The sequence below is a fragment of the Oryctolagus cuniculus genome, chromosome X (genome assembly GCF_964237555.1).
Source record: "Oryctolagus cuniculus chromosome X, mOryCun1.1, whole genome shotgun sequence".
Lineage (NCBI taxonomy): Eukaryota > Metazoa > Chordata > Mammalia > Lagomorpha > Leporidae > Oryctolagus > Oryctolagus cuniculus.
In genome coordinates this window covers 5,963,078-5,978,228 of record NC_091453.1, presented here as the reverse complement: position 1 = coordinate 5,978,228, position 15,151 = coordinate 5,963,078, and the positions used below count along the sequence as shown (strand labels likewise).

The 15,151-nt window shown below is 41.2% G+C and overlaps 1 protein-coding gene across 18 annotated transcripts in view; it reads left to right on the top strand.

Moving 5' to 3' along the window:
• Positions 1–15,151, top strand: part of BCLAF3 (BCLAF1 and THRAP3 family member 3) — a 92,201-nt gene that overhangs the window by 49,167 nt on the left and 27,883 nt on the right. For all 18 annotated transcript variants that reach the window (XM_008272428.4, XM_070067178.1, XM_008272426.4 and 15 more), the window contains 2 exons: positions 2,504–2,618; positions 4,494–4,586. In XM_008272428.4, coding sequence (XP_008270650.1) covers positions 2,504–2,618; positions 4,494–4,586 — 208 coding nt within the window. The remainder of the gene's footprint in view (positions 1–2,503; positions 2,619–4,493; positions 4,587–15,151) is intronic.

Genomic DNA, 15,151 nt, shown 5'->3' with positions numbered 1-15,151 from the left:
TCTGTTGTATCATATGCCAGAATTTCATTCCTTTTAAAGGCTGAGTAATATTTCAGTGCATGAGTATGATACATTGTGTTTGTTTTTCTGTTGGACATTTGTATTGGTTCTACCTTTTGGAAATAGTGGTGTTATGAACATTGAGTTCCTGTCCTAGTGTGTATAAAGTAGTTTTGATTTGCATTTTCCTGATTAGTAATATCATCTTTTTATGTGCTTATTGGACATTTGTGTGTCTTTTTGATAAGTTTTGATTCAAATTCTTCATCCATTTTTTTAAAGATCTTATTTATTTATTTGACAGGTAGAGTTATAGACAGTGAGAGGGAGAAACAGAGTAAGGTCTTCCATCCACTAGTTCACTCCCCAAATGGCGGCAACAGCCAGAGCTGAGCCGATCCAAAGCCAGGAGCCAGGAGCCTCTTCCAGGTTTCCCACATGGATGCAGGGGCCCAAGGACTTGGGCTATCTTCTGCTGCCTTCCCAGGCCACAGCAGAGAGCTGGGTTGGAAGAGGAGCAGCCAGGAGTAGATCCAGCTCCTATATGGGATGTGGTGCCATAGGGGGAGGATTAACCTACTGCGCCATAGCACCAGCCTGCCCATTTTTAAGTCAAGTTATTGTCAAGGTATAAGAGTTCTTTATTTATTCTGGATACTACTTTATCATATGTATGTTTTACAAAGAAGATTTTTAAAAGTCCTTTGTTTTGTTTACAGATGTAATCATGCATGCTAATGGTAATTATTTGGAAACATAGGATAAAATATAAAAAGTGAAATATAGAGCATTCTTAATTTCACCATTCTTAGATGACCACTGTTAAAATTTAGTACATTTATCATCATCTAGTTTTTCTGGGCATCTATGTGTATACTTTAAATAATTGAAATTATCCTGGATATATAGCTTTGTACCCTATTGTCTTTTGCTGTTATTTATTTATTTATTTATTTATTTATTTATTTGAAAGAGTTATGGAGAGAGAAAGAGGGAAGAAGGGAAAGAGAGTGAGCTTCCATCTGCTGGTTCACTCTCCAAATGGCTGCAATGGCCAGAGCTGGGCCGATCCAAAGCCAGGAGCCAGGAGTTTCCTCCGGGTCTCCCACGTGGGTGCAGGGGCCCAAGCACTTGGCCATCATCCACTGCTTTCCCAGGCAGGGAGCTGGATCGGAAGTGGAGCCGCTGGGACTCCCTCCGCACCCATGTTGTAAGCTGGTGTCACAGGTGGCAGGTTAAGCCACTGCACCACAATGCCAGCCCCCACCCTATTTGGGCTTACTATCATATCATGAGCATTTTGATGTAACAAGATTTTGTTTTGTTTTGTTTTTAACATTTTAAGAAACCCTGAGTATCTGTTTCATGTCAGGTTCTAGGGTCAGAGCTGAGGTCACAAAATGAGCCGTCCACAGTGCCTTCTCTGAAGGAATCTTGGCTTGTTTGATTCACAGACAGATACATCAGTCATTACAAACATGGAGTGATGTTATGAACACACATATGCTGTATGTGCACATAGGGGACAGGACCTAGTCTGCCCTATAAGGCTTAAGGAAAGCACTCATGGAAGAGGTACAAATGGAGCGATTTAAATCTTGAAGTTAGTCTCCGTGGAAGGCACTGCATGCGCAAAGGTGTGCAAGCAGCAGAGGTTGTGTGTGTGCCAGGAACATCATTAAATGTTGCTGAAATTCAATGTGCACGTTGGGGAGATTGGAGTGAGGCAGTAATGGGGCTCATGATGAGGAGTGTGGATTTGTCCTGATGGCAGCGAGGAATCCAAGGGAGGGACTGAAGAAGGGCAACAAGAGCAAGCATTTGTTTCACCACAGAACAGGATCTGCAGAGGACACTGGAAGGATCTGAGCAGCATTGTGGGGGAGGTGTGGGATGGCATCGGAGAGGAATCCCCAAGGGCATAGGAATGAGGCTCCCAGGATCAGGCAAAGCTTGAGGAAAAACCTCCCTCCCAGATCGGGCTGCATGGGAAGAGTTCCTGTGGCCTCAGGACCTCATGATGACAGGCAAAGGGAGCCTGTGCCTTGCTGCTGGGGCTCGTCAGCACCAGAGGCTTCAGCTCTGCCAGTGAGGACCAGGAGGAAACCCCACTGAGCTGCGGCTGCTTGCACCAAGAGTCTCTGCGGAGGGGGCCACCGAGGCTCTAGAGCAGTGAGTGTCTCTCAGAAAGCGCACCTTCCACACAGAATTCAAGGCTTACACCACCCAGGAAGCCTGTCCTGGACCCCAGGTCGGGAATCTCATTTTCCCTGTGGCTGGCTTCCAACTTACCTAGATAGTATGTGTTTAAAAATGAGGGTTTTAGCCCTGCCAACTGTCATTACTAAATGAGAGTTTAGTACTGTCATTACTAAATTGATAGTCATTACTAAGTGATAAATGATGTACTACTTACTCTGAAGGGGCTTCTTTTGATATTTGTTTATTTGTTGGAAAAGGACTAACTAGTAAAAGATTCTTATTTTCTCTTTCATCTTATTAGGAGTTATCTGCATTCCACTTTTCCAAAGGTGAAGAATATTCTTGCTGAGGAATTTCGAAAGCCTACACAGCATATAAAACCAAATGTTACAAAGTTTATTCAGGAACCTTACATGGTAAGATCATAGGTCCAAAATTTTCATTTTTTGTGCATTCTCCTCAAATATCTGTATGTACAGGGATTTCCAATATGTTTCATAATTGTGATAATGAGTGTAACTGTTCATTAAATACATGCCACAAGATTCTCTCATTGGATTTTTTATAGTACAGTTTTCTTAAGATTTTTTGGGAATAGTTTTATTATAATTTGCATACTATAAAATCCACCCATTTTAGGTATGTAATTTAATAATTCTCAGTAAATTTGCTAAGATGTGTAACCATCACCATAATCTGGTTTTTAAAATATTTTTATTACCCAGTAAGAGTCCTTGTGCTATCTAAGAGAATATCTAACAGCCTATTAGATATTCCCTGTTTCCACCCCCAGCCAACCATTAATATACTTTCTGTTTTAAAGATTTGCCTTTTTATATACAGCTCACAAAATGACTGCTGGCTTCCATAAGAGGTAGCTTAAGATGGAATCCAGAGTCTGTGTGGAACCTACTGTTAGCCGTAACATCCATTATTTTACTGCTTTCTTTCTGCAAGAAGCAAGTTACTGGGCCCTGCCCACACTCAAAGGAAAGAATAGTTGGTGGGGATTGCTGGAAGCCATAGCAATAGGCACCTAGTGCAGTCCTCCCTCTGGCCAGACTCCACAGAAAATGCAGTAAACAGAAGGTTCTAAGACTGTTGATTTTAGAAAATGGCAACCGTCTTGAGAATCAGCCCTATCTACCTTTTCTTTTCCCTCCAGAGGATTCAAATTCTTTGTAGGTACAGAGTTACTAATGTAGTTCTTTCTCTTATTTCTAATACTTTCTAAGCATGGCAGAAGCTTCTCCTCAAATCAGTTATCTAAGTCAGCAAAACCTGCCTCCTGCATTATAGAGGATTTGTGTTCTTAGCAGAAATAATTGAGCAATTCCTCATAGTGGTGGCTTTCTTTTGTGAATGCCTGAAGAAATATGAGATTTACAGTTAATTTTCTTTTTTTTTTTTTTTGTATTTTTTTTTGTATTTTTTTTTAACTTTTATTTAATGAATATACGTTTCCAAAGTACGAATAATGGATTACTATGGCTTCCCCCCCATACCGTCCCACCCACAACCCTCCCCTTTCCCACTCCCTCTCCCCTTCCATTCACATCAAGATTCATTTTCGATTATCTTAATATACAGAAGATCAGCTTAGTATACATTAAGTAAGGATTTCAACAGTTTGCTCCCACACAGAAACATAAAGTGAAAAATAATAGATGATTTTTTTTTAATGATGATGAAATCAGATCAGACCTATTGTCATGTTTAATCCCAGTGAGAGTCAAGTTGGGAGTTGATAGTTTCTTTTCTTTTCTTTTCTTTTTTTTTTTTTTTTTTTTTTTACAGAGGATCAGTTTAGTATGCATTAAGTAAAGATTTCAACAGTTTGCACCCCCATAGAAACACAAAGTGAAATATATTATTTGAGTACTCATTATAGCATTAAATCTCAATGCACAGCACATTAAGGACAGAGATCCTACATGAGGAGTAAGTGCACAGTGACTCCTGTTGTTGACTTTACCAATTGACACTCCTGTCTATGGCATCAGTAATCTCCCTATGCTCCAGTCATGAGTTTCCAAGGCTATGGAAGCCCCTTGAGTTCTCTTGTATTACATAAAAGTTTTTTTAAAGTTACTTTTTACCTGCCCTTCACAAACTGCCATGGTTCATGCAAAGGAAGGAGATGTATGTGCGTTCCTCTAGCTAAGCTCCCTGCTCTGTAGTCTGATTCTCTGCATTTTACATGTGGTTTTTTACATGGGAAAATGAATTTAATGAACTTTTAAAGTAAACTTTAAAGTACAGTAACCCAAACTAATACTTGTTTCATGCAGAATTATATTGTGCAGAGTACAGATGTCACCACTCAGAAGCCATCTGGAGCTGAGGGAAAACGTCAAAACAAAAGAGGCAATAAAAGACCTAAGGTATTGAGTGTTTCTGCTTATTTCTGGTTTTGGGTTTATGCTTTGGGCGGAATGTTTTAAGTGTTAGCAAATTAATGTCTTTTTGGCATTTTTTCTTTTTTTTCATTTTTGATTCTCTTTATATACAGAAGATCAGTTTAGCATACATTAAGTAAAGATTTCAACAGTTTGCTCCCACACAGAAACACAAAGTGAAAAATACTGTTTGAGTACTAGTTATAGCATTAAATCTCAATGTACAGCACACTAAGGACAGAGATCCTACATGAGGAGTAAGTGCACAGTGACTCCTGTTGTTGACTTAACAAATTGACACTCTTGTTTATGGCCTCAGTAATCACCCTAGGCTCTTGTCATGAGCTGCCAAGGTTATAGAAGCCCCCTGAGTTCACCGACTCTGATCATATTTAGACAAGGCAATGGTCAAAGTGGAAGTTCTCTCCTCCCTTCAGAGAAAGGTACCTCCTTCTTTGATGACCTGTTCTTTCCACTGGGATCTCACTCACAGAGATCTTTCATTTAGGTTGGTTGGGTTTGGTTTTTTGTGTTTTTTTTTTTTTTTTTTTTTTTTTTTTGCCAGAGTGTCTTGGCTTTCCATGCCTGAAATGCTCTCATGGGCTTTTCAGCCAGATCCGCATGCCTTAAGGGCTGATTCTGAGGCCAGAGTGCTGTTTAGGACATCTGCCATTCTATGGGTCTGCTGTGTATCTCACTTCCCATGTTGGATCCTTCTCTCCCTTTTTTTATTCTATCAGCTAGTATTTGCAGACACTATTCTTGTTTATGTGATCCCTTTGGTTCTTAGTCCTATCATTATGATCAATTGTGAACAGAAATTGATCACTGGGACTAGTGAGATGGCATTGGTACATGCCACCTTGATGGGATTGAATTGGAATCCCCTGATATGTTTCTAACTCTACCGTTTGAGGTAAGTCAGCTTGAGCATGTCCCGAATTGCACATCTCTTCCCTCTCTTATTCCCACTCTTATATTTAACAGCGATCACTTTTCAGTTAAGTTTCAGCACTTAAGAATAATTGTGTATTGATTACAGTATTCAACCCAAAGTATTAAGTAGAACAAACAAACAAAAAAATACTAAGAGGGATAACATACTAAGTTGTTCATCAACAGTCAGGGCAAGGGCTGATCAAGTCACCGTTTCTCATAGTGTTCGTTTCACTTTAACAGGTTTCCTTTTTGGTGCTCAGTTAGTTGTCACCTATCAGGGAGAACATGTGGTATTTGTCCCTTTGGGATTGGCTTATTTCACTCAGCATAATGTTTTCCAAATTCCTAACAGGGATCACTTTTCAGTTAAATTTAAACACCTAAGAATAATTGTGTGTTAATTACAGAGTTCAACCAATGGTACTAGAACAAAAAAAAATACTAAAATGGATAAAGTATTACATTGTACATCAACCGTCAGGACAAGAGCTGATCAAGTCACTGTTTCTCATAGTGTCCATTTCACTTCAACAAGTTTCCCCTTTGGTGCTCAGTTAGTTGTCACCGATCAGGGAGAACATATGATATTTGTCCCTTTGGGACTGGCTTAATTCACTCAGCATGATGTTTTCCAAATTCCTCCATCTTGTTGCAAATGACTGGGTTTCGTTGTTTTTAACTGCTGTATGGTATTTTTCAAATAGTAGGTATAAACTATGATTTCTGGACATTTATAGTTTTTTTTTAAAGATTTTTTTTAAAGATTCACTGATTTATTTGAAAGAGTTAAACACAGAGAGAGAGACAGACAGACAGAGAAGGAGAGGTCTTCCATCCTTTGGTTTACTCCCCATTGGCCGCAACGGCTGGAGCTGCGCCTGTCCGAAGCAAGGAGCCCAGAGCTTCTTCCAGGTCTCCCATGCAGGTGCAGGGGCCCAAGGAGTTGGGCCATTTTCTACTGCTTTTCCAGGCCATAGCAGAGAGCTGGATTGGAAGAGGATAGCCGGGACTCAAACCGGCACCCATATGGGATGCCAGCGATGCAAGCTGGGGCTTTAACCCACTGTGCCACAGCACTGGCCCCTGTATTTACTTATAAATAGTTTAGTGATGGCCTATTCTCTCAGGACTTGATTTTCAAATATGTTTTTACCAGTGGAATCAATTTTCAAATATCACACTAAGATAAATAGATGGGGCTGATGTTGTGGCTCAGTGGGTTAATGCCCTGGCCTGAAGCGCCAGCATCCCACATGGGTGCTGGTTTGAGTCCCGGCTGCCCCACTTCCTATCCAGGTCTCTGCTATGGCCCGAGAAAGTAGTAGAGGATGGCCCAAGTCCTTAGGCCTCTACACCCAAATGGGAGACCCAGAAAAAGCTCCTGGCTCCTGGCTTAAGATCAGCACAGCTCTGGCCATTGCGGTCAATTGGGGAGTACACCAGAAGATGAAAGACCTCTCTCTCCTTCCGCTGTGTAACTCTGACTTTCAAATAAATAAATCTATAAAAAGAGAGAGAGAGAGAGAGAAATAGATAAAACAGGAGCTGATGCTGTGGCATTGCAGGTTAAGCCACCACCTGCAATGCAGACATCCCATTATGGGCGAGTCCCAGATGCTCTTCTTTCAATCTCGCTCCATGCTAATGTGCCTGGAAAAGCAGCAGAACATGACCCAAGTCCTAGGGCCCCAGCACCTGCATGGGAGACTCAGAAGAAGCTCCTGGCTCCTGGCTTCGGCCTACCCCAGCCTCAGCCATTGCAGCCATTTGGGGAGTGAACCAGTGGATGGAAGATCTGTCTGTCTGTCTGTCTCTCTCCCTCTCTCCTTCTCTCCCTCTCTCCCTCTCTTTCTGTAACTCTGCCTTTCAAATAAATATATCTTTAAAAATAAATGAATGATAGATAAAACAGATACAACTGGAGTGATACATTCTAATTATGTATACATCTGTATTTTATATAAATGATAGTTTTCAATCAACCAACAGGCTTGATCATCTGGAATACCTCAACCCTCAAACAAATTGAATAAGAATTATAGCACAAAATATTATATGTCTTGTCTCCTTGCTGTCAGAAGTTGAAGTGTTTTTTAAATCCGTTTTGATTGCCTTTTGTCCTTATGATAAGTGCTGTATTCATATTTTTCTTTTTAAAAAGATTTATTTACTTATTGGAAAGAGTTACACAGAGAGAAGGAGAGGCAGAGAAAAAGAGAGAGATCTTCCATCCGCTGGTTCACTCCCCAGTTGGCCACAAGAGCCAGAGCTTCGCCAATCCGAAGCCAGGAGCCAGGAGTTTTTTCCGGGTCTCCCCGTTGGGTGCAGAGGCCCACGGACTTGGGCCATCTTCCACTGCTTTTCCAGGCAATAGCAGAGAACTGGATCAGAAATGGAGCAGCCAGGACTCGATCCACCACCCATATAGGATGGCTTTACCTGTTATGCCACAGCGCTGGCCCCTTTATTCATATTTTTCACTCTATGTTATCTGTTTCCCTTGTTAATCTCCCCCTCACCCCCCAGTTTAAACGTTTTTGTGAAAGTAGCAGGCAGGCTTGAGAGAGTAGTTAGCTCATAAATAGGAAGTTAGTATGAGCAGAAAGGTAGTAGAACTATCCTAAAATATTAGACTAGAATGGTAGTTAAGTGACTTGCCTTCTCCAGTATCAAAATTTTTAGATGTTGGAAGGTTTCTTCTTTTTTTTTTTTTTAACCTGGCAGTAACATAATTTATAGGTAATATGTGGATTACATTTTAGCTAGTGGTTTGTGTGACATTGGGTTTTTAAAAATAGCTATGGCCATAGAATATATAAACATATACTGTATTTTGTTCTCTTGAGTAAGGAAGCATCAAATCAAGTGAAAATGCAAGGTTGGTGTCACAGACAGTACAGATAGGCTCTCAGACTAAGTGCTTCCTATGTGTTACTCCTCTCTTTGCTTAGATATAGTTGATAGTAGTATTTTTCTTTCTTTTTTTACTTATTTGAAAGTCAGAGTTACACAGAGAGACAAGGAGAAGCAGAGTGATAGAGAGGTATTTCATCCACCGGTTCACTCCCCAACTTGCCACAACAGCTGGAGCTGCGCCAATCCGAGGCTAGGAGCCAGGAGCTTCCTCCAGGTCTTCCCACATGGGTGCAGGGGGCCAAGGACTTGAGCTATTTTCTACTGATTTCCCAGGCCATAGCAGAGAGCTGGATAAGAAGTGGAGCGGCCGGGACTCGAACTGGCGCCCATACGGGATGCCGGTGCTGCAGGTGGCAGCTTTGCCCACTATGCCACAGCGCCGGCCCTGGTCACTTTTTTTTTTTAAATACCATTGTGGGAAGAGATAATCCTTCCTAAGAAGTGGAAACATCTTGTTAAAATTTACTTTTTATGTGAGTTAGACTAATTCAAAGCCAGGCAGTAATCACTGTATTAGATATGTAAAAATGACCATGTCAGTCTCAGTTAACTATGATACATCAAGATTTTTAGTCTTAAAGTTATAGTGTCTCATTATAATTCTGTCTCACCTGAAATTTTCAGTAGCTTTATGAAAATAACTGTAAAATAGACCTGGTATAAATAAACTTACTTACACCAAAATAAACCTACTTTAATTCCATTTTCTACAATTTTTTGATGTACCCTCATGTTTGTAATGTTGTGGATCTTGTACCCAGTTCTCATATTTGACTACCTCACAACTGTTCCTTTTGAAAAAGCAGAGCAGCTCCAGCAGCATCAAGTAACCTGACCAAGCACCAATTGCTTTTCCTTCTGGCATTGCCTTGGTTGCTGCTTAATTTGAATTTTGTTATCAGAGGAAAAACAAGTGGTGTTGGAGGAGAACTTTCATTTAATGCAGTGATTGCAGTGTTTGTGAACAATTTTATTGACCCCCTAGGGACTAATAGTACTTTCAATGTTATGATAACTTACTTAGGCATTGAAATTGTTTAGCTCTTCATGGTTTTCCTTTTCTGTTTGCTTTTTAACATTTTTTATTAATATAAAGAGAACAGATTTCATGTATTTCATAGGTATGATTCTAAGAAGATAAACATACTTCCCTCACTCCTTCTCTCCCTCCCCCATTCCCGCTCTTTCTTCCTTTTCTTTCTTTAATTTTTACAAAAACATAATTTCAATCCACTGTATACTCACAGGATTAATGCACCAGTAGCCATAATATTCAGCAAGTAAAAAGTAGAAAGACCATAGTTCCACATGAATATTAGCAAGGGCTAAAAACAACAATTAGGGGCATTGTGCTATAACTGGTTAAGCTGCTGCCTGCAGTGACAGCATCCCATGTTGGTGCCGGTTTTTGTCCTGGATGCTCTACTTCTGATCCAACTCCCTGCTAATCTGGAAAAACAGCAGAGGATGGCTCAAGTGTTTGGGACCCTGTACCCACATGGGAGATCCAAAAGAAGCTCCTGGCTCCTGGTTTTGGCCTGGCCCAGCCCCAACTGTTGCAGCCATTTGGAGAGGGAACCAGCAGATGGAAAACCGCTCTCTGTAACACTCCCTCTCGATGTAACTCTGCATTTCAAATAAATAAATCTTTTAAAATCAAATCAAAAAATGTCTACTTCGTTCCTATACTTTTTTGTTTTCTACACTACCACACATCAGAGAAAATATATGATATTTGTCTTTTGGGGGCTTACTTATTTCACTAAACATAATGGTTTCTAGTTCCATCCATTTTGTTGTGAGAGACAGTATTTCATTCTTTTTCATGGCTGAGTATTACTCCATAGTGTATACATGCCACATTTTCTTTATCCAGACATCAGCCAGTGGACATCTGGGTTGATTCCATATCTTAGCTATTGTGAATTCAGCTGCAGTAAACATGGGGGTACAAATAACTCCTTCATATGTTGTTTTCATTTCATTTGTGTAAATTTCAAGGAGTGGGATGGCTGAGTCATATGATAGATCTATTTTCCGATTCCTGAGGAATCCCCATACCATCTTCCATAATGGCTATACTAGTTCACATTCCCACCATCAGTGTATTAGGTAGTTTTCCCCAATATCCTCACCAGCATTTTTTTTATTTTATTTTTGGATAGCCATTCTAGCTACGGTGAGGTGAAACTTCATTGTGGTTTTTATTTGCATTTCCCTGATGCCTAGTGATCCTGAGGACTTTTTCAAGTGTCTATTGGCCATTTGAATTTCTTCCTTTGAAAAATGCCTTTTCATGTCCTGTGCCCATTTCTTTTTTTTTAACTTTTATTTAATGAATATAAATTTCCAAAGTACAACTTATGGATTACAATGGCTTCCCCCCCACCCCCATAACTTCCCTCCCACCCGCAACCCTCCCATCTCCTGCTCCCTTTCCCCTTCCATTCACATCAAGATTCATTTTCAATTCTCTTTATATACAGAAGATCAATTTAGTATATATTAAGTAAAGATTTCAACAGTTTGTACCCACACAGAAACACAAAGTGAAAAATACTGTTTAAGTACTAGTTATAGCATTAAATCACAATGTACAGCACATTAAGGACAGAGATCCTACATGAGGAGTAAGTGCACAGTGACTTCTGTTGTTGACTTAACAAATTGACACTCCTGTTTATGGCATCAGTAATCACTCTAGGCTCTTGTCATGAGCTGCCAAGGCTATGGAAGCCTTTTGAGTTTGCCGACTCTAATCATATTTAGACAAGGCCATAGTCAAAGTGGAAGTTCTCTCCTCCCTTCAGAGAAAGGTAACTCCTTCTTTGATGGCCCATTTTTTCCAATGGGATCTCACTCACAGAGATCTTTCATTTAGGTCTTTTTTTTTTTTTTTTTTTTTTTTTTTTTTTTTTGCCAGAGTGTCTTGGCTTCCATACCTGAAATACTCTCATGGGCTTTTCAGCTGGATCCGAATGCCTTAAGGGCTGATTCTGAGGCCAGAGTGCTGTTTAGGACATCCGCCATTCTATGAGTCTGCTGTGTATCCCGCTTCCCATGTTGGATCATTCTCTCCCTTTTTTTCATTCTATTGGTTAGTATTTTCAGACAGTAGTCTTGTGTATGTGATCCCGTTGACTCTTAGTCCTTTCATTATGATCAATTGTGAACAGAAATTGATCACTGGGACTAGTGAGATGGCATTGGTACATGCCACCTTGATGGGATTAAATTGGAATCCCCTGGTGTGTTTCTAAGTCTACCATTTGGGGCAAGTCAGCTTGAGCATGTCCCAAATTGTACATCTCTTCCCTCTCTTATTCCCACTCTTATATTTAACAGGGATCACTTTTCAGTTAAGTTTCAACACTTAAGAATAACTGTGTATTAATTACAGAATTCAACCAATAGTATTAAGTAGAACAACCGAAAAAAAATACTAAAAACAATAAAGTATTAAGTTGTTCATCAACAGTCAGGGCAAGGGCTGATCAAGTCACTGTTTCTCAAAGTGTCCATTTCACTTCAACAGGTTTCCTTTTTGGTGCTCGGTTAGTTGTCACTGATCAGGGAGAACATATGATATTTGTCCCTTTTGGACTGGCTTATTTCACTCAGCATGATGTGTTCCAGATTCCTCCATTTTGTTGCAGATGACCAGATTTCATTTTTTTTTTACTGCTGTATAGTATTCTATAGAGTACATGTCCCATAATTTCTTTATCCAGTCTACTGTTGATGGGCATTTATGTTGATTCCAGGTCTTAGCTATTGTGAATTGAACTGCAATAAACATTAAGGTGCAGACCGCTTTTTTGTTTGCGAACTTCATTTCCTTTGGGTAAATTCCAAGGAGTGGGATGGCTGGGTTGTATACTAGGGTTATATTCAGGTTTCTGAGGAATCTCCAGACTGACTTCCATAGTGGCTTAACCAGTTTGCATTCCCACCAACAGTGGGTTAGTGTCCCCCTTTCCCCACATCCTCGCCAGCATCTGTTGTTGGTAGATTTCTGTATGTGAGCCATTCTAACAGGGGTGAGGTGAAACCTCATTGTGGTTTTGATTTGCATTTCCATGATGGCTAGTGATCTTGAACATTTTTTCATGTGCCTGTTGTGTGCCCATTTCTTGACTGGATTGTGTTGTTGTTGAATTTGTTGAGCTCTTTTTAGATTCTGGATGTTAACCCTTTATCAGTTGCATAGTTTGCAAATATTTTCTCCTATTCCGTCAGCTGCCTCTTCACTTTGTTGAGTGTTTCCTTTGCAATGTAGAAGCTTCTTATCTTGATGTAATCCTATTTGTCTGTTTTTGCTTTAATTGCCTATGCTTCTGGGGTCTTTTCCAAGAAATCTATACCGATATCTTATAGAGTTTCCTCGATGTTTTCCTCTAGTAACTTGATGGTATCAGGTCATGGATGTAGATCCTGGATCCATTGTGTATTGACTTTTTTTTTGACAGGCAGAGTTAGAGAGTGAGAGAGAGACAAAGAGATAGTTATAGAAAGTGAGAAAGAGAGAAAGGTCTTCCTTCTGTTGGTTCACTCCCCTAATGGCCGCTACGGGTGGCACTGTGCCCCGGTCTCCCATGTGGGTACAGGGACCCAAGCACTTGGACCATCCTCCACTGTCCTCCCGGGCCACAGCAGAGAGCTGGACTGGAAGAGAAGCAACTGGGACTAGTACCCAGCGCCCCAACCGGGACTAGAACCCAGGGTGCTGGCACCATAGGCAGAGGATTGGCCAAGTGAGCCACGGCACCAGCTGTGTCTTGTTTTTTGTATAAGGTGTAAGGTAGAGGTCTTGTTTCATACTCCTGCATGTGGAGATCCAATTTTCACAACACCATCTGTTGAAGAGACTGTCCTATCTCTAGGGTTTGAGTTGGTTGTAGATGTGTGGATTGCTTTCTGGGGATTCTATTCTGTTCCGTTCATCTACATATCTATTTTTGTGCCAGTACCAGGCTGCTTTGATTGGAACTGCACTGTAGTATGTCTTGAAATCTGTTAGTATGATGCCCCTGGCTTTGTTTTTGTTGTTTAAGTTTTCTTTAGTTATTTGGGGGTCTCTTGTGTTTCCTTATGAATTTTAGCATTGTTTTTTCTAGATCTGAGAAGAACATCCTTGGTATTTTGATTGCAATTGCATTGAATCTGTAATTGCCTCGGGTAGTCAGACTTTTTTTAAAAAAAGATTTTATTTATTTGAGATATAGAGTTACAGACAGAGATAGGGAGAAACAGAGAGAAAAGTATTCCATCCGCTGGTTCACTCCCCAAATGACCGCAATTGTCACCGAAGGAAAGGCCTTGGAAGCCGTGGGGTTCTTGTCTTCATACAAGAAAGAATTCAAGGTGAGACAGCGAGTAGAATGATAAGGCTTTATTGGGGATAGGGCATCCATCAGACTGGAAGGGACAGAGAGAGTGCCCAGTCTCTCGCTCAGACTGGGGGAGAGCGAGGTTATGTGGTTGAATGGAGAGAATACACCTGGGCAGACAAGGCAGGTGGCTCAGCTGAGAGGCAGAGAGCTAAGCAGCAGTCTGTTTGGACTCCCTAGGTTTTTAAAGGAGTCTGTTCACCCACCTCTCCCTCTCCTCTAGGACAAAGGGTGGGGAGTCCTAGAGAAAGGGTTTGTTTGGTAAAAATTAGCAAATTCCTCCCCAGATTTGCTGGCACCAGGCAGAGCAGAGGGGTTCCCTTAGAGCATCTGTTTAGGTTTTATTGCCCTGTGTTATCAGGTCAGGTAACCCATTTGGTCCTGAGGAGAAAATTCTCCTGGGAGCTTTCCTTGGGGGAAGGGCTGAGACCACCTGGGAGGTTTTCAGAGTCTGAGCAGGATTTTGAAGTACAAGATGTTAGGCTTCTGGAGTTTCCGCAGTAGGTGCTGGTCTTCAGGCCTTTCTCACACACACATAGGCTAAATTTATGACTTCCTACCTAACACAATGGCTGGAGCTGGTCGGATCCAAAGCCAGGAGCCAAAAGCCAGGAGCTGCTTCTGGGTCTTGCAGGTGGCTGCAGGGCCTGAACACTTGAGTCATCTTTCACTGCTTTCCCAGGCCTTAAGCAGAGAGATGAATCAGAAGAGGAGCAGCCAGGACATGAACTGACACTCATACAGAATGCTGGCACAGCAGGCAGAGACAGACTACTATACCACAGTGCTGGCCCCAATATGGACATTTTGATCATATTAATTCTATTTTTTAAAGATTTTATTTATTTGAGAGGTAGAGTTACAGGCAGTGAGAGGGAGAGACCGAGAGAAAGGTCTTTCATCCGTTGGTTCACTCTCCAAATGGCTGCAATGGCCGGAGCTGTGCCAATCCGAAGCTAGGAGCCAGATGCTTCTCCTGGTCTCCCACGTGGGTGCAGGGGCCCAGGGACGTGGGCCATCCTCCACTGCTCTCCCAGGCCACAGCAGAGAGCTGGATTGGAAGTAGAGCAGCCAGGACTAGAACCGGCACCCATATGGAATGCCGGCACAGCAGGCGGAGGATTAACCTACTGCACCACAGTGCCGACCCCAGGGGTATTAATTCTGCTGAACCATGAGTATAGATTTTTCTGGTTTTTGTGTCTTCTATTTCTTTCTTAGTGTTTTATAATTTTCATTATACAGATCTTTCAGATACTTGATTAAATGTATTCCAGAGTATTTATTTTTTTTTTTTTTGTGGCT